At 37.4% G+C, this 25394-nt stretch overlaps 1 protein-coding gene across 1 annotated transcript in view; it reads left to right on the top strand.

Annotated features, from left to right (window-relative positions):
- The window catches only part of LOC131052132 (uncharacterized), a 76732-nt gene that overhangs the window by 13673 nt on the left and 37665 nt on the right, over positions 1 to 25394 (top strand). The window contains exon 2 of the mRNA XM_057986734.2: positions 7102 to 7379. Within this exon, the coding sequence (XP_057842717.1) occupies positions 7102 to 7379 (278 nt within the window). The remainder of the gene's footprint in view (positions 1 to 7101; positions 7380 to 25394) is intronic.

The following is a 25394-nucleotide window of genomic DNA, read 5'->3' as shown; positions in this document are numbered from 1 at the left end:
AAATAAATTATGCTTTTTGAACCTTCTCTCCATATGTCTCATGAGATGTTCCCTTATAAAATGACTGTTATAATTGCCATTGCTAGAATAAATTATGTTATAATCCTTCTGTTAAGAACTTAAGAGATTAGTAACTCAACATTCAATGATAGAATCAATAGCTCACAAGCTCTGAAGCAAACATATATAATTTTTGTTGCTACAACATATGGCAAACCAGTAAGTAGGTCTGAGTACAACCCTAAGAGTTTGTGATGTAAACTTACATTTACCAGCAAACTGTATTCAAATTATAACTAAATCCTACACACATGAAGCTTGATTTTTCGCTCAAACAACTTGTTTGGCTTTTAGGAGGTGCAAGGAGTGCCCAGATTTGAATATGCGTGACTGTACAGTGTAGACCTTGGTACAAAGCCCAAATCTGAATATGGGTGATCGTAGACCTTGGTTCAAAGCTCAGATCTAAAATAAATGACTGCAGATTTTCTAGAGCTTAGTTCTAGTTTTGGAACAATAAACCCCATATGCATGCAAGCGACTGCTATATTATTCTTCCTCTGCCCACATACTATCTTGAGTGGTGGATTGACCCAAGAATGGAGAGACTGAATTTTAGTCTAATGACAACTACACCTGTTAAATTCTAGCAAGCTGGATCAGGAATAGACAAATAGAATTAATGAACAATTACAATACCTTTCCTTATTTTAATCTCGTCCTCCTTGTTGGTGAATTTCTCCCAACACATGAATTAATGGGTGTTTTGCTCTCCTTAATGTGTATTTTTCCTCAGATCTGGTGGTATGAAGGCTTCACAAATCTGGAATAGAATCTATGTATGTTCAATCAAGCTCCCTACAAAATCCCCCTCTTTGGTGCCCTCCAAAAATGGTATGATTACCTTAGGATGATAATGGACTCTTGCACAGGTAGCGCTTGATTACATTTCCTGATCCTCCTCAGCACTTGTACTCCTAAAAGTAAAAATGAGATTATAAATATTAGCCCAAACCACAATCCTTGATTTGATTTGCCAAGAATAGAGGTAGGGTTTTTGTCCTAACCTTGAAGATGCAATTGAGGCTTTTCATCCTTCTTGCACAGTGTAATGAAACTTCACCAAAATTTCGTTCAAGACTCCAAAAGACTTTACTGATCAACTTATATCAGCTGGGCGGAAAGAGTCCAAGGCCCAAAATTGGGAGCCAACTTTTAAATTTGAAAATTTCTCTTCATTTTATTTTATTTTATTTTTTATTATTATTTATTTATTTATTTGAAATAGGGGTCCCGTAGCCCAATTTGAGCATCACTTTTAACTTGAATTTTTAATTTATTTATATTTAATATTAATTAATAAATTAATTTTTTATATTAGGTATGTTTTAATATTATATAATATATATTAATGTTTATAAACACTATTAAAAGGGGCAGATTAGGGATGGAAAGAAGGGGAGATGACATTACTCCCTTCCCCAAATTGCTTGCCCATAAGCAATGATAAATCAAGGAGCTCCATCTACTTCATGTCAAGGTAACATATTATGGAGTGATGCTCATCAATCTTAGGTCCTGCACTAGTCCAATGGAGAACCTTCTGTTCAAAAACACCTTGCAAACTGAACTGGAATATCCTTTGTTCTGAAACATTTTGTTTCAAGGATACTTTAGCTCCAATATGCCATCATCACGGGCCAATGCCTTAGCAATCCGTCATTCCCTTGTTGCACCTCTGGAAATGAATTAGGACAACCGCACTTCAATTGAAATTTTACCCAATTAGGTCCCGTGGTAGCCACAATGATGATTCCCTTCAGCTGCAACCCATCTTCAACTCCTCCCATCGAGGATTTTCCCTTGAATTGAACCAACTTGCTTCTGTTCATTACTGATCACAACTGTTCCAGCAACCTGATAGTGATATAACAGCAGCAGATCTGATATTCCATTGCCAAAATCAAAGGTGTGAAAATTGCAGGGGCTCAAAAAGGTTTATCAACAACCATGGATAGTGGCTGTTTCCTTTTTATGTTTAGAAATCCCTGCAAAACCAGATGTATTGAAGTAGTATGGAGGCCAATAATGATTTTGACGACAGCATTGAGATTGAAAACTTGGTAAATGGCTGTCCCAAGTACGCTCCTTCCTTTCTTGGGTGGTAGAAGATCATCAACAATTGCTTTCTTCCTTCCTTGTGGGTAAACCTTTGCACAACCTTCCAAGTTTGATGCTCCCTCACCATGCTTTCATTGCACCACTCTAATTTTTATGTAAACTTCTCCTCGAGGTCTCCATGTGATGCTCATGATTGCCTTGACACACAACTCCATCTCAAATCCCTTCTTAATAATGAAATTTCAAAATGAATGTAACTAGTGCATGTAAACAACTATACTCACCTCTTCTATATTGCACCTTGGTGTCCAAAAGTCCTTTCCATTTCACCCCAAGCGGTTCCATGGCTGTGGCATTTCATTCTATTGCTCAAAATAAGAATTGTAGCAGTTAAAAAACCACCTTTTATCAGCTGCAATGTGATGTCCCCTTCTAGTTGACATCTGTCAGCTAAGTAGATTAGCCTATGACTGACCCTCGTAGGTTGATGAGGTTGGTTAGAGGGTCTCCCAGAGATTGATTCTTCATCTTCAGAGTGAGCATTACAAGACTAGCTTTCATTTGAGGTCTCCAGGACTCCGTTTGAGACACTTTCTATTTCTAGCAGTCCTGCTATTTTTAGCCAGTGGGTTGGGTAGTGGCAGAGTATGGCTTGGCAACAGTTCTGACGGCAGGCAATTCTGATGGATACTTAGAGAGATATTAATATTTAATTACTTTAATTAAATATTAAATGGCGAACTTTAATGTTTTAATATTTTTAAGTCACTTTAAGTTATAACTTAAGTGAGTCTATTTCTCATCGGATGGGGCCACTTTTATATTAAACTGAAAAGAGATTTATTTTTGAAGCTTCAATAGTCAAAAATAAATATTAAAAGTTAAAACATCATTTAATGCCAAATCATACTTTTCTTGGGAATTGCGCCAAACCCTAAAGGGAAGAGATAAAAGAAGTTTTTAGGTCTTCTTTTCATTATGTGAAGATTTGATATTGAGTTTGCTTTGAGGAGACTTTGGTTTGAGGGTTTCAGCAGGGGTTTCTTCCTGCAGATGATCTGAAAGTATCGGTACAGGAAAACGGTGGATTTCTATGCATCAGCATTAGAGGCTGTGAAATATCAGTTGATTTTGCTTTCAGTTGGTTCTATCCAGGAACCAAGATTGGGCAAATTAGAAAGGTTTAATTTATTTTATGCAAAGGATTGATTGCAGCCACAGAGTCAGAACAGAGGCAGAAATAAGTGTGCTTACAGCTGGGGTTTTTGTGCATGTACAGCCTGCAGGTCTGCCGTACCTTTCTTCCTTGAAAGGTACGATTTTGTTGAAGGAGGAGTTCTAAAATTCTGAAATAAATCCTAAAGGAGACGCCTAGCTAGTAGCTTCAGTTTGAGCTGCTAAACTCACCATTCCGGGTAGTTTGGACTGATAAATGATTTTGCTGTCATTATTTGCTGCTGTACAGCAGCCAGGATAAATAAGGGGTTTCATAAATTTGAGGTATTTGACAATAAATCTTCCTGGTCTTGTCTGATTTCTTTATTGAAGGTGTTTATGCAAATTGGATGTAATAAGGGTTTGATAATCCTAATTTTATGAAGTTCAATTAATTTCCAGCTCTTTCCAATGTTGCTTTTTGCATACTATTTGTTCAAAACTAGCCTTGTTGTTAGAAATTGCAAAATACAAAACATAAAACTCAATAGGTTCAACTAAACCTCCGTTGTCTGAGTTGAGAACCCTTGGTAGGTTCTTACATGCAAACATCTCACCAATGACAACAGGTGGGAACTGTATTCTCCTTGTGATTAAAAACTTCTTTATGGCTGCCAATAAAATGTAGGAAAAACTGGACTCGTTGGTGACAGCAGTTCTAAAATTTGAAACAGCACTCCTCATGATCTATGGATCTTAGTTCTTACCACCCAAAATTCTACCAGCTATGTTCAGTTGATGACTCTTACCCAAGAGCAAGAGCTCTTGATTTGCCAATGCCTCATTGGCTAGCCATCTTTGGTGTGCCTTCATGAACATATTTAAAGTGGCCCAAACATTATCATGACAAGGTAGTTTACCTTGGAGTGGATCCTTGGTTATCTCCATGCATGGAGTGATTTGGTTTCCCTGAGCACTCACCTCAATCCTTTTAACTTCAACCATGCTTTAGTTTCCATTCAATATGCCTTGGAGTATCACCACCTTCTCATCCATCTTGAATTTCAACTGTATAATGTACTTTTAAAAGAAGTGTGATCACTGCATGCCAACAATTATGCTCACTTCTTCTAAACTGGTGTTATCATGCTTACCTTGGATTCCAAAGACTCTAACCATGATGTCCCAAGATTTACCACTTGAGAAATGGTTTGGATCAGATTGTATGTGGGCTGGAAGGTAGCTGTAACAGTTATATATGACTCCAAATTTCTCTCCCAACAGGACTAAAAATGTTGGGTTGCTTGCACTTAGTGATCTCAACATGTGATGCCTTCTACACACAACATAAAACCAAGAGATATTCTCCATACCTTGGTTGTAATACCGCATTCTTTTGCTCAGAATCAGAAATGTAATGGTTGGAAACCACTTTGTACTAGTTGCAAATACCTCAAAAATGATATTGGGCTGGAAACTTCCCCAGCATGTGTTTGAAAACTCTTCTTTGACCGCAAGGAAAGTGTAGGAAATGCTGGAAATGTTGAGGATAGCAGATCTAAAATTTGGAACCGTACTCAAAATGGCTCTGAGCTTGGATCTGTTGCAATTAATACTCATCCCAGCTATATGCCAAATTGGTGTTCCTCAACAGTATTGTTCCATTTAACAATTATCCCCTTTGGTGACCACCTTAGAAGCATAACCAATATAGACCAAATTTCATTATGATCATACATCTCACCTTTGAAACAAATTGTGATTGTCACCATATGTTCGTTCATCCACATAGCCCTAGCAACTCTAGGATCTCCTTCTTCAATGCCTTGAAGTTCTATGTCTTCTTTATTGGATTCCAACTCCATAGTGAGCTCTCTCCCACTAAATGCTTCCAATGCAAGCTCCATGTTTCGCTTATTCCTCCAAGACCCATGATATATAAATCTTTGCATATGTCTTGCTCACCCAAAAGTATGACCAATTGCCTTGCCTTCATGATGCTAGGAATTTGTAGTGTCTCATTCTTCTTGAGCTCACCATTACCCATCCAAAAGGGGCAACCTTGTATGTAGTTTGACTTTAACAATACCATACCATGCTTAGTCATAAAATCTTGAACATTCAATTGACATTTATTTTTCTTACCGTCATTCCACATCAAGCATCTTGTGGTGACTACCCCAATTTGGCCATCACCCACGGCCTTGTCTTCAAGTATGGTACATAGCTCTGAGGCATTGTGGACCATTGGACAGAGAGAAGGTTGTAATTTTGTTTTGCAATGACAGGGAATTGCTTTGTGTATAACATTATTGTGACCCAATTTTTATTCTAGAGATATAGAGACATTGAGTTACTTGTCCAATCTTATGTATTGTGAGTTTGTGAGGCACCATCAATTTAGTAAAAATCCTTGGAGGTTCTGGAGCATAAAATATTTTTTGTAGGTTGGGAGGCAAGTTTGTCGGTTGGGCAGCGATTTCAAGTTAATTCAGAGCTAAGTAATGTGCATTTTACTTATTAAGCTATTACTGTAAATTACAAATATGAGAAAATTTATTGGTGTTATTTATAAATAAGTTTTATGTTGTTTGTCCTCCTAGATGGGGGTACATGGTGACGAGGTTTTAGGGATGGCAAAACATTTCCCAAATTTTTTGGACAGGAGGGGGACAGCTTTTAAAATAACTCAAACAAATTAAAAGCAGCTGAAAATTTTAAAAGTAAATATGATGTGCCACACTTGCAATGGCAATCTTGCTCCTTAAGTTTTTTAGGAGTTTTTGGCATTTTTTGCCTTTAAAATTTACTCTATAAAAATAATAATTTATACATGAAATGGAGCAAGTTGCTCGGTCCTGAAAAAAGGGGATTGCTGCTAAGTCTTCAAGTCCCTGGGATGTCTGGGACATTAGGAACATAACCTGGACCCTTGGGGATGTGTTCCCTTGGAACACTGATTAGTGCTTCTAAATTATGTACATATACTCAGATTTCCTTCAACGTATGCTATCATGCCTACACAGAGACAAGATTGTGCTTCATTTTCTTCTAAGGCTTTTGGGCACGCTGTAATGAAAATTTCCATCTTTTAACCTAGGAGGGTAGCTTTTTAAATTCCTCCCTTTTTTTTTAATGTTAGTTCTTGTGGCAAAATAGGCTGCAAAAGAAAGATTTGAAAGTCTGTTCATCAAAAGCTGGGTATTCTGCCTAAGGCATTGTTTTTTTAGACATCTCTCATCTTGTATTTAATAGCCTTTGTTTTTACCATCAGTTGGATGATGGATTCTGTTAGTGTTGTTGGTGAATATGATCTTTTCTGTTGGAACTGCTGGCAGACATCGAGAAATTCAGAGAAGAATGAACTGTCCCGGAAACAATTATGATGCTGCTTGAGAGTGTTAAATAGCACAGCATTGATGAAACATCATGAGTAATTCCTGTGATTGCAAAGTAGAGAGGAGTCATAGTGGAGAACAAAATTATAGAAAATGATTATGTCTCAATTGACTTTGGATTTGCTTTACCTTTCTGATTGTTTCTTATAGCATATGTGAAAACCAATGTTTACAGAGAAAAGATAAAAATAGTAACAAGTTAAGATTAGAAAGGATGCAAGAAGTGATCTCCTTTTTTTTAGAATGAATTGCTCAATTATCAATTAATAGCTAACTGGTGAATAGTGACTGATGTTTCAAGGTGTATGTAATGATCTAATATTTTAACTGATTTCCTAAATGCTGAACTAAAAATATTATCCATTGTTTCTAATGTTTTTTTTATCACTTTAGTCATGATTGGATATCATTTTCAATGAATGTGCAGTGATACTGGTGCTATTATGTGTGTGGATGAATAAGGGTGCAAGAAAGATGTTTGATCATGAGGAGTTGTTTAATGGTGTATGGCTGGGCGCGTTCAAGTCCTTATGCTTCTCTTGTGGATATTTTGCTTATGACCAATGGGACATGCTAGGGAATCATTTGTATAATCCCTGGGCGCCTTCTATATTAGCTCACCATGTCCTCCTTTTGATCTGTTTTACCCTTGCACTGTACCGGCATGTCACAATAAACTACCTGATCCTTACTCTTGTTTGTGAGGTGAGATGACCCTCTCTATCTAAGCTTTTGTTCATTTACTTAGTTTCATGTTGAAATGCTGCCATGTCAGGAGTTAGAGCATCACAAATTAAAATCAGGTATAGTTTGCATTTTTTGACCAGCATATAAGTTTTTTGATTTGGTGGCTTGGAAAACATTTAAGGTTCAGTCTTTAAAATACAAGAAATATTATGTTTTAGCATTTTTAAATACAATGACAAGTACTGCCATTATGACGAGTGTTTGATGATTACATGTCTGATTTTAGTAGTCTCCTCTTCGTTGATAATTTAGTAGTTTCCTCTTCTCTATGCTGATCTGGGTGAAATCTCATTGTCTGTCATACTTAAGTGTTTGAATGATATAGAATTTCAAGGATTCAGATAAACTTCACATGATGATCAGCTTTGGACTTTTCTATACTAATTAATTGGAGTTCAAATTGATCTACAGCTAATTCTGATAGAGTTGAAACATTATACTTTATAGTGATATTAACTTGGATGACATTTTTTCAGATGTGATCTCTGTTGCAGGTCATTCCAGGCAGGGAAGTACATGTTTCTCACTTTATTGAATAAGAATTTTATGCTCACAATTTATATGTTGCTAAAATTAGAAATGCTTTTGGATATAACTGGTTGAAGAGCTTTGTTATTTCCCCACCCATGAATGCATTGCACGCCAAAAAAATCATGGACAGGTTGCTAATAAAATTTTAACACCAAGGATAATTACAGCAAATAGGTTGCTGTCCTCATAACATGGAATTTAATTATCAACACCAGCTGCCTATGATAGTAAAAGGAGCGATGAAGGAAAAATAAGCAATATCATTAAAACTGAAAATTAATTAAGTTAATGAAAGGGTCAAAAGGCATGAAATGAAGAGTATATCAATCAAATAGAGAAGGTATTTAAAGGAAGATAAAATCAAGAGGAAGGGGGATCATATTTGATGAAGACATATTGTTTATTTCTCTTGTGAAATATGAACTAAGGATTCAGAAACCTGAGGATGAAACCTCTGAAGATCAGAAATCAAAGGACAAAAAACCTTAATTTCTCTTGCAAGTTAGGAGACAAAACCCATAACTTTGGTTGAAATTGGAAACATTTCAAAGAAATTTATACAAAGAGAGAGAGCTGCAAATTGGAAGGATTACAGCAGAGACGAAAGAATAAGTTTTATATTTTCAGAGTTATATTATAAGCTTTAGATCTGAAGTATACGATAATTAAAATCATAAGTTTAAGGTCAAGTTAATATTTATAACTAATTATGCAATTATTATTGTGAGTTAGCGTTATTTATTTAAGGCAAAAATAAGGAATTTTAGAATGGGACATTACAAGCTTTTTAATTCAACATTTCAGATCATACTCCATGATCCATTATCAAGATTTAGAAAACAAATGGTAGATTCGAGATCAATTTAGCCCATTAAATAAAGGGGGAAGTAGAGGGATGTAAAATAAGGAATACAAAGGAAGAAAAATCAGAAAGTTGAATGACAAAAAATATAAACTTTAATATTTAATAAAGTTAAAGATATTAAAACTTATTTGTATTATTAAAAATGGTTTTCCCTCAAATTATAATGAAACTCTTTTGTAGACAAGAAGTAAACAACTATCTAAAAAACGGTCAAGGTGTATTAATAGTATTATAATGTTCCGCCAAGTTTCTAGGGTGGGGATGGGGGGACACATTTTGGGGATAGATGTTTTTGAGGTTATTTAGGGGACTGCAGGGGATGGTAGATGGGACAACTATAGAAACAAATAGGATTTATTTTGAAAATATAGGGAATTTCAGATATTCATATGATAACATTGAAATAAGACATTTTTTATGTGAGTTGTATATTTTTAATACGCAACATTAGAGTTGAATTGAGAATTCACGCAAGAGTTAAAAAAATTAACCACATGTCAAATTAATTGCTTTCACAATTCATTGTCAATGTACATGCACATGATATATTAATATATTATATAAAATTAGAAAGTACAACAAATGCCCAAGGATTGCAAGTTTCAACAAAAAATGACAAAATCATAGAAAGTATGTTGCTGCCCCTATTCAACATCTGCAAACACCATCAAAATTAGAGTCTGACTCTGAGTCATTACCACTATGACGGGCTGCCTCATTCAATGGAATTCCAGCCAATTCCTCTTGTGCCTCCACCTCATCAATTTGGGTGGTGTCTTTAGGATCAACATCCCATCAAAAAGTTGGTGTAATGTCCCCATTTTTGGAGTAAGAGTAATCAATTAATTTAATTAGTTAAGTTGTCCAAATTATTGTTATTTTTTTTTGGATAGTTTAATTAATTATTTCAATTAATAGTATTAAGTTAATTGTTTATAAAGTTATCAAATAAAATAAAAATTAAAAGATGACTTTATATTTAATTAATTTAATAAAGTGACTTAATTTAAATTTATATCATAAAGTCACTTAAGTGAAATAATATTAAATTAATATTATTTCTAGAAGCTTCTGGATGATGGATTAAAAAAGTATAAAAGAAGGTTTAGTTCGGGTTCTAATCAGCCAGGAATTGATATTTGCTTTGTGGAGTTTGTGGAAACTAGGGTTTCTGCAGAATATTGTCTTTGGGAACGGAAACTCCCATTGATAGCATAACTGAGGGAGTGAAAGATCTCTCAAGGGGTTGTATTGAGGAGGTGATACTTCAATACTCTTATTTGTGCTACATTGGTGGCCAAGGGCCAATTTTACTTAGATTAATATTGGAGATATTGTTTGGCATCAAATGTCTTCAACAAGGTTGCCATTTTGGAGCTGATTGCACTACACCCACTGAGTTCTTATCTCAGTAATGGATTTATATCAGTTTTGGGGATGTCAAGATTTGGCTCTATTAGCCCTCACTTGCATCGACTTTTATTGGAGACATAAGGTGATTCACCCTAGTAGCTTTGATGGTGAATAAATGTAGTTGCAGCGCTATGATTAGGGAAGGCAAGTGATTTTCCTAGGGGCAGTTTGGATGAGATTTGGAGCAGTTATCATAAAAAGGATCAGGTCTGAAGCTAGCTCGATCAGTCACCCTTACCCACAATTTTGCTGTTATCACCTCGTTTGAACATCAAAACCTTCATTTGAGGACAGTGCTATTGTTGGTGAAGGTATACAATCATGTTTGGTGATTGAAAGGAGAGTTATGTGCTGGAAATCATTTATTATCAGACTTCTACTTCTGAACAGGGGTGATTTGAAGGAAGGCTTGTTTTGGCAAGGAAAGATGCACATTGTGGAGTAATTTTGTTGCTTCTTCAATCCCATACCTAAGCGCCTGTTCCCTAAGGGGGTATTGATGCTTTTTGTTGGATGCAACAGCAGTATATTATTTTCTATGGACTGAAGTAATCAGAAACAGGGGCGGCTAAGGAAGGAGCTCAATTTGGCCCTTGGAAGGGCATATTACCTTAGTTATGACTTGATTCCTCATCTACAGCAATAGGCGGTTTATTTTACCATGTTCATACCTTGTTTTTTGTTATAGTTACATTGCCTATAAAGGCTTTTGGTGTGGCTGCCATAGATAATTATTTATATTTATGAGTATAGAGGATAATGCATAAATTTTTGCAAGCATAGAGCTTGATAGTTGTAAATGGGGGTGCATTCAAATAAAAGGATCAGTTTATGAGCTTTATATTTGCCATAATAAGTTTTGTCTTAAATCTGAAGATGCCTGCCATATGTTTGACGAAACGACAATTAGTTGTGGATGTTAAATTTTGAGGTTTCTTATTTGTCTTTATTAGTCAATCTGTCTTTCTGCTCACTACATTACACCTATATGAACAAACAAGCAAATATACACTCCATCAGCATTCAAACAACTACAGAGAAAGTAATCAGAACTTTGTAACAGTCAAAACAGAATAACACGCAAGTTATTCAGCAGACTAGTAAACCGCATAACATGCAGGTTATACAGACCGAGACTTAGAACAGCAGGTTGCCAGCTAATTGTTTGATGATATTCCTTGCATTTTTAGTCCAATATAAGAAGGGGATATTACAGCTGGAGTCTGCTGATACTTTGAAGTTTTAAACATCTCTTGTTTTAGGAGAGCGGGATTCTAAACAAATAATATAAAATAAATTAAAAGAGTCAATGGGGGCAAATTAATGAGGCATGAGTGCTAGAAGAAGTTAGGACAAAAGGGACATTTTTTATGGCGTATGGGTTACAAGGACGAGAGGAGGAAGGGCTTGGATTCACAACCATTATTAGGGATGTTGTTCTAAAAAATGAGCAAACCAAGTTCACCTGCAATCTATCTATGAAATAGCCAACTTCATACAATGAAGAACTTCAAGACTTGGACAACATAACAAGGATTTGAATCCTTCTACTCTTCAGGCTTTGCAAAACCTAGGTGGATTTGCAATGGAGGTTTTCATTTACAGTTTGATGTATGACTCCATGCCCTTGGATAAGGCACTGGTCTTGCAGATTTTAGGGGTTCTCAGAGATTTTTAAAATCAAATATCCTTTTACTTTTATGTTTGTAGTTTTAGTTGGTTCCACCTATCTCATGCTCCAATATAGTTGAGATGTCAATGTAGATCTAGCCCATTTGCAGTAACCTCCTAGTTGTTAATCCTTATGAGATCTATCTGCTTTTATTGATGCTATCATATGTGTGTAATGGGTCTGAGTCAATGCATCAAAGGTACAGTCCTTTCCTCAGTCACGCGACTCCTGCCATTTGCTTTTGCCTGAGGGTTTCTGAGCCTCTTCAGGAACCACGCAGGGGCACTGGCTATACACCAACCATTTGCATTTAATTGGAATTTTCGCGTGAGGGGAGGATGCAAACTGGGTTTTCAAGCAAAGGCCCAGGCGTAGACCATTTATCCCACATTGGTCGCGCGGAGGAAATTCATCGCATTTAAAAGCAAAGCCGCATATATCCTTAGTGTCAAAGCTTACGGGCTTTTGGCAAGTGGCCGATTAAGGAAGTGGTAGGCCCCTCGCGTGCGTGCACATCTCAAGGCGTTCGAATTTTGTGCAGGCTGGCGCGAAGAATTAACCAACGAGCAAGTCGGGTAGATAAACAGTGATCAAGATAGATCCAATGACTATCGCTATGTCGCAAGAGGAAGATGCTCGCCAGATATCATCGCGACTTGGTGACTGATGAGGTGGCGGTCCAGTGGCTAATGCGGTGGCGGGCCCTGGTCCAAGTGGTGGGTCCGGCGATGGTGAAGTGGCGGTCACGTGGCAGGTTAGATGGTGGCCAATCGGATGCGCAGAATGAATGAGGAAGGGACACGCGACAGCACAGATGGTAGGTGACTTATCGAGCAGACCTTGGCCGCGATGAATCTCTAAAGGGTTTCGTCGAAGGCTCAGTTCCATCGACATGAGTACGTCGAAGAAATCAAAACTGGTCTTGCTGATAAAGTGAGGGTATTGATGAAACTGCAGGTTCAATGGGACATGTGAACGGCTTGCCGAAGGAGGTAGTTTGGCCGAAAGACTAATGCCGAACAAACCAAAGTGAAACGGTGGGTCCGGTGGTGCTGAAGTGGCAAGACGGGTGGTGCCCAGGCAGATCTCATGAGCGAACCAGTGGTTGACACGTGGTGACACAATGCGGAAGGGAGTAGATCAGCTAAGGTAAAGGCTGGGCGGATCAAGGAAGATTGGACGGTGGTGCGAAAGATCTAACGGTGGTCGCTATACCGCGAGATGAAGATGCTCGCCCGTTATCCCTGCGACTTGGCGACAAAGCACGTGCGGAATAGGTGAGCGACTCAGGTGTTTAGGATCGAGCAGTTTGAAAGCAGATCAACGACCGTCGCTATACTGCGAGATGAAGATGCTCGATGGTTATCCCTCGCGACATAGCGACTGGCAAGGTGGCAGTTGAGGTGGCAGTCCAGGTGGGCTCAGGGCGAATTAGGACGTGCCACGTGTTAGAGAGTAGAAGAATAACCAGGGCGGGCCCAAGTCTAGTGGTAGGCCCATGTGGTGGTTAGGTGGATCCACGGGCAAACCAAACGTTGACACATGGGGTGGATGGACAAAGTGATAGAGGGAGCCGCTCAGAAGAGATAAAGGTCGAGCAGGTTGAGGACGATCCAATGGTCGGGCGAGTTGATCCAACGGTGGTCGCCATGTCGCGATGGAAAGATGCTCGATGGCTAAGCGGCGCGACTTGGCGACCAAGTGGTGGGACCCAGTAAGTGAGCAGATCGGAGGAAAGATAAACAGCGGGCAGTTTGGAAAGGATCCAACGGTGGTCGCTGATCCGCTATGCAGAGATGCACGATGAATAATCATTGTGGATCAACGAATAACAAAGAGCTTCATTCCGGCGGTGAGTCCAGGCCGTGCAGAGGTGGCAAGACAGGGACCCCAGAGCCAATCAGGGGGTGCCACGTGGCAGAGATTTGGGTGGGAAATTCAAAGGTTTAAAGTATAGTTTCAGACTATTGTGAAAAGGCCGAAATTTTAATGACTAGGCTCATTCGAGAGACCGATGGCTGAGGGATTATTTTTTGCCCGATATATAAGTGTTATATATTGTTGGAAAGCTCTAAAAACGAGGAATCCATTTTTGCAGTCAAGTGTAACCCACGACAAATATTTTTGGGGCAGTTACCTCAGGATCTCAGAATTTATTTTTCAGTCAGAAAGAGAGGATTTTCTGTAGGCCAAGTGTGCGAAACAGTTAATGCTGAAAGATAGGGCAGTTGCCATTGTCAGGAATGAGATCCGATTTTCTTCTCATGGCCTTTCTCAATTCTTTTCATTTGTAAGGGTTTCATATTTTTGAGAGCAAGGCTCCATAATCTTGGTTTCCAGTTCTGAGTTTTTCCAAGTTTGTAATATAATGTCTTTTTTCCAAGTAATGGAGTATATCTTCTTGCTGTAAGTGTTTTTGTTGCAGGTTCTTATGTATGTAAGGCATGCATAAATTCACACAAAGTTGTCTCTGGATATATATTTCTTTGTTACAAATTAAATCCTCAAGGAGGCTGGAGTTTGTCAATCTCAAGGAGATTGTTGTGATTGTTTGCAGGCATTCTTCAAGGAAGAATTTAAACTCTGTAATCAGTCATAGATAATGGGATATATTTTCTAGATTTGATGGTTTTGTGAGTGAGCTGAGTAATGCATTTTTGTAAGGCATTAATGCAGGGATATTTAATGATGAAGGTGGATTTGCAATGGAGGTTTTCATTTACAGTTTGATGTATGACTCCATGCCCTTGGATAAGGCACTGGTCTTGCAGATTTTGGGGGTTCTCATAGATTTTTAAATCAAATATCCTTTTACTTTTATGTTTGTAGTTTTAGTTGGTTCCACCTATCTCATGCTCCAATATAGTTGAGATGTCAATGTAGATCTAGCCCATCTGTAGTAACCTCCTAGTTGTTAAGCCTTATGAGATCTATCTGCTTTTATTGATGCTATCATATGTGTGTAATGGGTCTGAGTCAATGCATCAAAGGTACACCCACCTAGGTTTTGCAAAGCCTGAAGAGTAGAAGGATTCAAATCCTTGTTAGGTTGTCCAAGTCCTAAAGTTCTTCATTGTATGAAGTTGGCTATTTCATAGATAGATTGTAGGTGAACTTGGTTTGCTCATTTTTGAGAACAACAAGGGATAAGATAGGTGTTGGTGGAAGAAGGCATAAACATCCATTATTGCATAAAGGATATGGAAATTTTTCAGAGTGGTTGTAACTACATTAGTAGACATATATGCAAAATGTGGAAGCATGGAGAAGGCAAGAGAATGGTTTGGTTGGAATTCCTCAAAGAAATGTGTTCTCGTGGAATACCATGATTGCATGATATTCACAAAACCAGTTTATTGAAAGGGTTCAAAAAACCTTCAAGCAAATGCAATTGGCAGGTGTAAAGCTAGACTCCACCACCTTTGTCGACATCCTCCTTGCCTATGCTAAATGTGAGCTTTGGAACAAGTTATTATAGGGACTTAATGAGTCATTTGGAGGGAAGGAGCAGTGAAGTCTAAAGGGGTGAAACTAGGAAGAAACAAAGATAGTTAAGCCATATTTGAATGCTATCTTCTAGGTTGTTTATACATTTTGATAGAATAGAATGGAATGATGATGGCTTATAGTGAAGAGGGAAGTAAGATGGAAAACTTTGCAGCCTCAAACACAATTTTTGTGGTTGTTGAGGGGTAAGGCTATAGGGCAAATTTCAATTCTTGCTTCAAAAATATCTTCAAGATCATGCTTAGAGCTGAGTATGCTTCTCTTTCACTTTTACTCCAAGAAATAGTATTTAATTTTGAATTATTGTCACCCTCAGCTGAAATAAATTTGATCTAATTTGGTTTATGCTTGTGCTAAGTTACCGGCCTTGGTATTAGTTTTTGTTTAGGTTGAAGGTTTGGTAAAAAAAACATTGGGGTTGGTTTCATCCATACAAAAGCATATTGAAACCAGAAATATATACATATTTGCAGCAGTAATGAATTTAAAAATACACCACACATAGCATCTTATATTATATAATTAACAAAACCACCATATTAATAGTCAAATTCAAATGTCATAATATATATTAAAGTTAAAGAATAATAATGTCAAGTGTCAACAATTAGACATCATTGATCAAATTCGTATGGGTCTTCAAGAATATTATCATCGCCATCCACATTAGATGATGTAGGTACTGGTAAACTAGAAGATTTACTAATAGTGCTACTGGCATTGGCTTAAGCACTAGCACTCTCATGCTCTCTAGTTGGCTTATTATCACCATCAAATGCAGCAAAGTGGGAATTGGAAGCATCCAAGTTAATATGCTTTAGCTCAATATCCCACTTCCTTGTAGCCACTTTGTTTGTGTGTAAGGAGTTGCAAGTTTGAATGCACATTCATTAAGTCCTTTGCCTTTTTTGAGTATAGTTGATTGTGCTTTATTGAGTGAATGGAGGAGACCATGCTCCAATTCCTCTCAAATGCATAGGAACTAGCAACCTATTAAGAAAAAAATAGAGTGTTAAGAGTTACAAAAATTAAAAAATATAAATTAAAAAATTAAAATATTAATAGAACTTAAAAGACTATTTTTTTTTATAAAACTTGCGATAAAATTTTGATCGCAAGAGGTTGTAGTTGTGTGAATGATTGGCCATGGAAGTACCACCAACTATGAGCATTAACCTTATCCTTGTCCTAATGAGCATCAATGCTCAAGTCGTTGGAGCACGCAAAATCCATGAACACAACCCTTATTGCATCCTGCATGTCACAATCAATGAAGAGTCTACGAAGTGCTGCCCTGTACCCTACTAAAACATCTCTATATGGGGCAAATCTTATTGTCACAGAAAAGAGCTCAACACTATAATATTTGGGACTCAATGTAAGGCAAGTAGATGTAGCAAAGTGGTCATTTTCTTCCATATCTCTTCATTGATTTTGTGTAGTTGTTTGAAGTAATTTTCTTCAAGATCTTGCTCTTTTGAATTTATGATGGCTTTCATCTTTTTAATCATTGAGTTGATGCCATCAGATATCTCATCTAAAGAAGGCCTATCTATGTCGGCATAATGGATCATGCTTAATGATGGTTTAGACAAACTGAGGAGATACCCAACTTGACCCCACCAAATGTCTTCTAGGATCATAGCCTTTGTTGCCCTTGTAGCAATGTGGTAGATTGCCTCCACATGGATCAATTTTGGCTAGTGACCATGTTAGAAAGTGCCTCACGACCTTCACAAGTTGTCTCAACACATTTGTGTTGGAGGAAAAACAAAGTCTTAGCAACCTATTTAAAATAAAATAAAAAATTTACAAAATTTAGAATTAAAGAGTTTACTAAAGTGAAATATATTTAACTTACTTTCAACATCTCTAATTTGGTGAATGTTCTAAATACGCCTTGTGACATGTGGTGGTTGGTGACGAACATTTGGGTGTCTTCGGCCTCAACATACACCTATTTTATCCAATCACTTTTGATGCCAATTTTTTGTAGTAGAAGGTTGAGGGAGTGGACAATACAAGGTGCCCAAAAAATGTGTGAATAACACTCAACCAATAACTCAACTGCTCTACACTTTTTGGTTGTCTAGTGTAACTTGCACAATATTTCTTTAAAGGGGGAAATTTGATTTAGCGATTTGCAACATAGAAGGGAGAAACCACTAAATCAATTTTCACTTGAGACCTTCACATTCAAAAGAGGGTTAGGATCCACTAGATTCAGTCACAAATTAGTTAGGGACTGAATACTAAATGGATTGGATTGGTTTTGATTTCCTCTTTTGTAAGTTGAAGTGCTGAAATTAGATAAAATGCTGAAAAATGGAGGTAAAAGCATAAAAATAGCAAGCTATAGATGCGGGATTTTCACACGCACCTGAATCTGAGTAATATAGGCTGAATCAGATTTGCTTCCCAAAATTGCCCAAAAAGTGCCAAGACCATGGCGCAGCACATCGGTCCTTCGAACTTTTCGCGTGTCGAAAATGGTTGATTCGTCTCAGTTAATAAAGCTTAATCTAAAGAGTACATCTCCGTACCTATTCCCTGCACACAGAAAGAAGAGAAGAGGGGTTGGGAATAGGGGTTTGCCTAAGTCAAACCCCGGTTTGGAATCAACCTTGAATGAAATATTGCAAATGCTTGAAATAAATAATGGAAAGGTATACCTCAGATCTGTAATGACTGATAATGATGCTTTGCTTCTTGAATGTAATCACATATGTTGTATGAAATGGCATGAACATGATAAATCTCTAACACACACATGCTTGCAAATGAATGATATAAAGTTGCTCCACAATGGTTGAATGAAAATGGTTGATGTAGAATTGCTTGAGAAGACTTCAAATAATCTGGACTTTCACTTCACAAGAGGCTCCTTCAGTTGCTTGTTGATGGATGTTGAATCAGATCCTTCAAATGAGGAAAGGAAAGGCTATATGTATGGAACCCTAACATTTTTATTTTTTTATCATAGGCCGACTTAGAAATGATATATTTTCACACTAAGTCAGGTTTGAACTTTGAACATTGAACATTATAATATTGCCAAATCATGATCCCGAAATTCGGGGAGAAAAAGTAGGGACCGATGTGATTCACATCGGTCTGACCAACTTTTTCCCAAATTTTTAGGGATGCAAGGTATTGTGATTATAAGGTGATTCCCAAGTGGGTGCGATGATTAAAGATGTTTAGATATGCTAAATCAGGCCTTGAAGATCAAAGTAGGACATAATAAGGGCCTTTAGTGAATTAATTAATTGAAGGAATAAAAAGGGGCACACTTAGGGTAAAGGGCCCGATTTTATGATGTGTGGAATGATAAGAGAAGACTTTGGATGCTTAAAGGGAATTTAAAATGATGCTCCCAATTATCCACTTATGCCTCTTGTACCCAAATGAGAGAGGAAGACCCCCTTATGCACTTGACCATCGTTAATTATGTTAATTTTCCGTCATAGGCCGATACAGGGAAATTTTCCCACCCAATATTTGGATAGGGTAAAGGGTTCAAAATGGGCCCCAATTAGGGAGGACCATGGCGTGGCACCATGGTCTTGGTGAGGACCATGTGCCACGCCTTGGTCCTACCCCAAAATTGGGCTAGGGTTAAGGGGTCCAGCAAGATGATATGATATAATATGGCCATTATTGCATGGTGGGGGCATAAATAGGTTTCTGTCAAGCGCGGAGATGCAGGCGCTAAGGTGAGAGCCCTAAACACGGTCCAAATTGTAAGGGAGTACAATTTAGGACACTACAATTTCAAAGGTCCACTTCCTCAATGGCTTTACAAAGAATGCTAGCAATAAACATACCATCCTTCACCTCCTTTTCACAATCCATTACCCCTTTAGGGGACACTGCAATAAACATTGATCAATGACCAATTTCTTGCATCTTTCCATCCATTAGAAATGATGGCCACCCTTGTGTTGGTCCACTAGTCCCTTATGGGTTTCAAGGACTCCTCTACAAACTTCACCTCTTTTTCCAATAAGGTGTTGTGCACCTTCTCATAACCAGGGCCCTTGTACTTTTTTGGAGCCTCCTCTATTGCTTTTACCATTTGTTGCCAATATAGTGAGGGATTAACATTGAATGCCAATTCATTTGCATAGACACATCTTGCTATGTGTTGATTGGCAATCTCTTAAGACTCGTTATGAAATGCCATTTCCTATGGTCCCTTTGATCTCTTATGTGTATAGGCCATATGTTGTTATTTAAATGGGGACAAAAATGAATGGCTCTCCATAGGCTGAAAATTAGAAGGTGGTGGAGTGGGGCGTCATTCCTTAATATCCTTTATTTAACAAAGGACTATGTGATTTACGGCTTGCTGCTTGATTTGCTTTTTCTTGGTCATCAATATATGCCAAGACTTGTGATTTTGGAATGATGTTACCATCTTTGCCTCGAGAAAAAATTGATGCGTTGTCTAGGGATCTTGCACAAATGGCTTTTGACTCAACTATATGAGCTCAAATATCTAACATTACATTCGCTACAAATCCAAACATAACCCCCACCACCTGGAAGTTGCTATACCATTTCAACATATTTCCAAAGGGGAGAGTTTGGATCTATTTTGAATTGGGGTTGTCTCACGAAGTTAGAACTGGATGCCCATTGTAATACTTGAGACGACAAGCTCAATAAACAACACATTCAAAGAATTAAAACAAATGAAAACAAAAATATATTAATACAACTTAATTCATTTAAAAAAATCAAGCATGTGTTATAGTTACCTAAAAGAATGAAAATAAAACAAGAGAGTTCATTAAAAAAAATATATAGGAAAAAAGAAATTAAAAACTTAAAAAGGTCTACCTCTTTCGAAAAAAATCTTCCTTTATGATTTCCTTGGCAACAAATCAACTCTTGCAAATGAATAGGAATAGCAAACCAACTGGTTTGGAACATTCACCAATCAATCTTCAACTCTATTTGTGCAATAGCAAGCAAGGAAAAGTTTAGCAGTTAAGGATAATATTTTTGTTTTTCATTTACAATATGAGAAACAAGTTTGTTGTTGTCTTTTAGATGTCTTCTATACCATGTTTTAGGATTTGGGGAGTGAATTGCACTTTTTGGTAAAAAGAAAAAGTCAAAAAATGTAAAAAATTAAAGAAAAAACTTGGCAAAATTCATCTATTGGGCACAAGTACTTGCCAAATTTGTTTCAAGTTCACTTGGGATGGACCCATAGGTGAAAAGTGAGAGCTTGTGTGTACTCGTAGGCAAATTAGATCTAGATCCGAACCTAGGTTGGACTATAGGTGATGCAGGAGCACCAAAGTAGTTCAAACCGACACTTGGATTTGTTCCTGGTGAGACATCGATCTCGGTATTGGCCCGGTATTGGTATGTTCTTACCGGTTGGTTTTGCAGTGTATGGAGTGAAGATGAATCGGGTTGTGGGTGGTTTCCATAACTTGCGGATCGTTGAGCGGTGTTGTTTTGGGCCTTGTCCGATGTTTCCGGAGGACCGCGTGAAGTTTTATGCATTTGAAGATGTTCTTGGTGATTTGGGCCGACATGTTATCGTTTACATGTTTCATCATGAACCGGCTGGCCTTTGGCCGACTTGATCGAGTTGTTATTGCTTGCGGATGGTATAAAGGGAAATCTTAGAGATTCATTTTGGAGGACAAAGGTCTGAGGAAAGAAGAGATCGAGTGAAGATGTAGTTTTTAGAGAGAAACTGGTCTGGGGGGACTGAGGTCTGGATCAGTGCAGAACAGTGCAAACTGTTACCAGAGGCCTATTTGTCGAGCAGAAGATCTGCAGATCTTAGATTTGTGTTGTATGGATTGTTTGTAATCCTGGGCTGCGGTCCAACATGTGTAGCCGCTGAAGGCTTATGTAATTCATTAAATGGGTATAGTGATTGATTTATCTGGTTACTGGTTATATCTTGTGTTGCTTCTACCAGTTAGGGTTGCTTACCAGTTATATCTTGTGTTGTGTTATTGGTTGCCGGTATCTTGCATGATGTTTTGTGTTATGGGTTGCAAGGCGGGGATGTCCTTCATTGGATCTCCCTACCTTGACTGCGTCAAGTGGTATCAGAGTTGGTTTGTGAACCTGTTGATCGAAGAAGACCCGGTTATGTACCGGTTGGTTGGAAAGGAAGTTGAGGCAATTTGTAGACTTGAACAGATCACCGAACTGAGGCAGGCTGCAGGGTGGACCAGTAGATTGCCGAGGAGAGGCAACCAGAATCTGTGGTCAAACCGCCAAACCCCTGAGGCAGTTGCAAGTACCTACTGACAGATCACCGAACCGGATCAAGTGATGGGACTCACTTTTCAATTAACCCCAAGAGTCTAATGCAGGAGCACCAGAGTAGTTCAAACCGACAATTGGATTTGTTCCCGGTGAGACATCGATCCTGGTATTGGCCCGGTATTGGTATGTTCTTACTGGTTGGTTTTGCAGTGTATGGAGCGAAGATGAATCGGGTTGTGGGTGGTTTCCGTAACTTGCGGATCATTGAGCGGTGTTGTTTTGGGCCTTGTCCGATGTTTCCGGAGGACCACGTGAAATTTTATGCATTTGAAGATGTTCTTGGTGATTTGGGCCGACATGTTATCGTTTACACATTTCATCATGAACTGGTTGGTCTTTGGCCGACTTGATCGAGTTGTTATTGCTTGCGGATGGTATAAAGGGAAATCTTAGAGATTCATTTTGGAGGACAAAGGTCTGAGGAAAGAAGAGATCGAGTGAAGATGTAGTTTTTAGAGAGAAACTGGTCCGGGGGGACTGAGGTCTGGATCAGTGCAGAACGGTGCAAACTGTTACCGGAGGCCTATTTGTCGAGCAGAAGATCTGCAGATCTTAGATTTGTGTTGTATGGATTGTTTGTAATCCTGGGCTGCGGTCCAACATGTGTAGCCGCTGAAGGCTTATGTAATTCATTAAATGGGTATAGTGATTGATTTATCTGGTTACTGGTTATATCTTGTGTTGCTTCTACCAGTTAGGGTTGCTTACCGGTTATATCTTGTGTTGTGTTATTGGTTGCCGGTATCTTGCATGATGTTTTGTGTTATGGGCTGCAAGGCGGGTGTGTCCTTCATTGGATCTCCCTACCTTGACTGCGTCAATAGGACCCAATCCCTACCTATAGCAGACCGGTAACATATATATTATCATTTATATTGTATTGCATAGGGATATTGGTTGGTAATCTTCAAAGGTTGATGCTATCTCCTTCTTAGGAATCAAAGCTATGAAAATTGTTTAAGTTTAGCATATTCCATTTCTTTCTTGATTCTTTAACTGCTAAATACATCCCTGCCAATTATATTCCAACATTTGTGAAAATAAATTAGTGGGAAGCCATTTGGCTTGGGTGTTTTATCTAGATGTAGTCGTTTATAGATTGTTTTATTTCCTCAATGAACAGACTCATTAGTATATGGTTTTGTTTTTCATTTACTAATTTTGGTATATTTTCCACTATGTTTTTTTGGTGTTTCAAATCCGATCTTTCTTTTTTCAAAATATTTTGAATAATGTAATAACTTCTTCCTTGATTTTCAAATCCTCAACTATTTGATCAATTTTTTCTTTTATCCTTGTGATTCTATTGTGCATTCTTTGAGTTTTTGTGGAATTATGAAAGAACTTTGTGTTTTTATTCCTGTCTTTGATCCATGTTTCTCTTGATTTTAGTCTCCAAAATATCTCTTCCCTAACTAAAATTTCCTAGTACTGATTCGTTAAAGTTTTTGTTTTTTGTTGTTTTCCTAATCTTTCCTTCAATATATCTTTTTTTCTAAATATGTTCTTAAAATGGTTTTTGTTCCATTTATTTAGGGATTCTTTCACATACTGTAGTTTTTTAATAGTGTGAACATTTTTTTATTGTTTTGTGTTGAAATTCTGCCCACCATTTTTCTATATTTTTGATAAATTCTTGATCTCTCATCAACATGTTCTTAAATTTGAAAGGGTGCCTTTTGATTTTTGTTCTTTTAAGTCAAGCTGAATTGGATAGTGATATGATCCTATGATTGGAATTTGGAAGTATATTACATTTACAAGTCATGGGGAGTGTAGTCTAATCTCTACTACAGATGAATTTGTCTAATCTTTTAGCAATATTGCTAAAATGCTATGTTACTGGATTTGTGGGTCTGGGTTTGGGTATGGCTATGGGTTCATGTTCAATCTAGGTTCGGGTTCGGTTTAGGTTTGGCCCTGGGTTCGAACCTGGGTGCTTGGTTTGAACCCTAGGTGAACTTGGACGTTTTCAGCACCGTAGGTGTCCAAAAATGGGCCCAAGTAAAAGAAAAACCATTCAAAAATAAAAAATGCCCCCACAACCCTAATTTTTACCTACCTTTCCTTCTTTTTGTCATTTCACCTAATATTTCCATCACAAAACTTTCATTTTCACCATTTTTTTTTTCTCTTAGCGGGTTTTGAAGGTTGCTGATTTAGATGCTACAATTGCACAACTTGCCCAAGTCTATTTAGATGAGGCAGCTCTTGCACTTGACACAGACGTAGCTAGTGGGAGTGGCAATCTGATGGATTGTGGTTCAAATGAAGTGGAACCTAATGTTGACCTTGATGCTTCTAATGAAGATGAATATGAATATTAAATATGGATTATTATCTGAATTTTCCTTGTGTAATGACATATTGAGACTTGAATTTTATAATTTTTGCAAATTATGAATGATATTATGAGGTATTTATAATTTTTATTTATTGGCAATTATGGATTTATGAGTATCACTCTTTTTATAGCTATGAAGTTATAGTTATATTTTATAATTTTGATGTTTGAATATATACGTGTGTGTGTGTGTGTAGACGTACCCATACCCAAGGAAAAAAATTGCCATACTTGCGTACTTGAACCCTAACCCGAATTAGCAACTTAGCTAAAACCCAATCTTTTGTTATTCTAGGTGCATAGTTCATTCCTTGGTTTTATATCTTGCAAATTCACATTTGTCATGAATTCAATGAAGTCAAATTGAGATTGATTTTTCTTTCTGAATGCTCCTTTCTTGTCCCCATCATTTAAAATGATATTAAAATCTCCCTCAATTATCACAAACTCCTTGTGAAATGTATTTAATGATGAGTGTGACATCCTCCCAAATCTTTTTCTTTTGCGTGTATACAACAGGTCCATATACATTAATAAAAAAGAAGTGAAAATTAGTAAATAAACTAGCCACTTGATTTGTTTGTAGATAAAGTAAAATTTATAAGTACAAAAATATCAAGGAAAATAATGCTAAAATTTTCAAAAAACCTGAAATGGAGGACTATCATTGCAAATTTATAAGTAAAAAAAATTACATTGTACTTTTGAAAATTTCATGAGCTTTAAATTTGTTTATGTATTTTAATATTGTCTCTCTATTCTCCCCAAAGTTTGGAAAAGAAAAATTATATTCCCAAAGCCTTTATTTACATTGTACTTTTGAAATTTTATGAGCTTTAATTTTGTTTATGTATTTTAATATTGTCTCTCTATTCTCCCCAAAATTCGGAAAAGATAAATTATATTCCCAAAGCTTTGTCCCTATGCCCCTACGTCCCGTTGGTGTACGTTTTATCATTCACCGAACATTAAAATAAAATGTTAAGGACACTCTACCCTCTCTTGAACAAAATCATTATGTGTGCCAAGATTGCAAAGAAAGACCTCATGTTGACTCCAAGGTTTATATGTGCGAACGGGCGACTTTATGTTGGATAGTTACCTTGGTTATGCATGCTGAAAAACAAGGGAGACTTATGCTTGGCTTGTTCAATTCACAATGAAGATCCATTGTTTGGGTTTTGAATCATGGACTTTAAGAAAATTTAAAGGGAGATAAGGGTTAAGAGGTTCTAATCTATTCCTAGGAATTCAAGAGACGATATTGACTAGGTGTGATGGTCTGAAGAAAGAATAAATATCCGGTATCCGGTAGAATACTGAGAGGGGGGGGGG

Source organism: Cryptomeria japonica, chromosome 4 (assembly GCF_030272615.1).
Source record: "Cryptomeria japonica chromosome 4, Sugi_1.0, whole genome shotgun sequence".
NCBI classification, from domain to species: Eukaryota; Viridiplantae; Streptophyta; class Pinopsida; order Cupressales; family Cupressaceae; genus Cryptomeria; species Cryptomeria japonica.
This window is presented reverse-complemented; position numbering and strand designations above follow the sequence as displayed.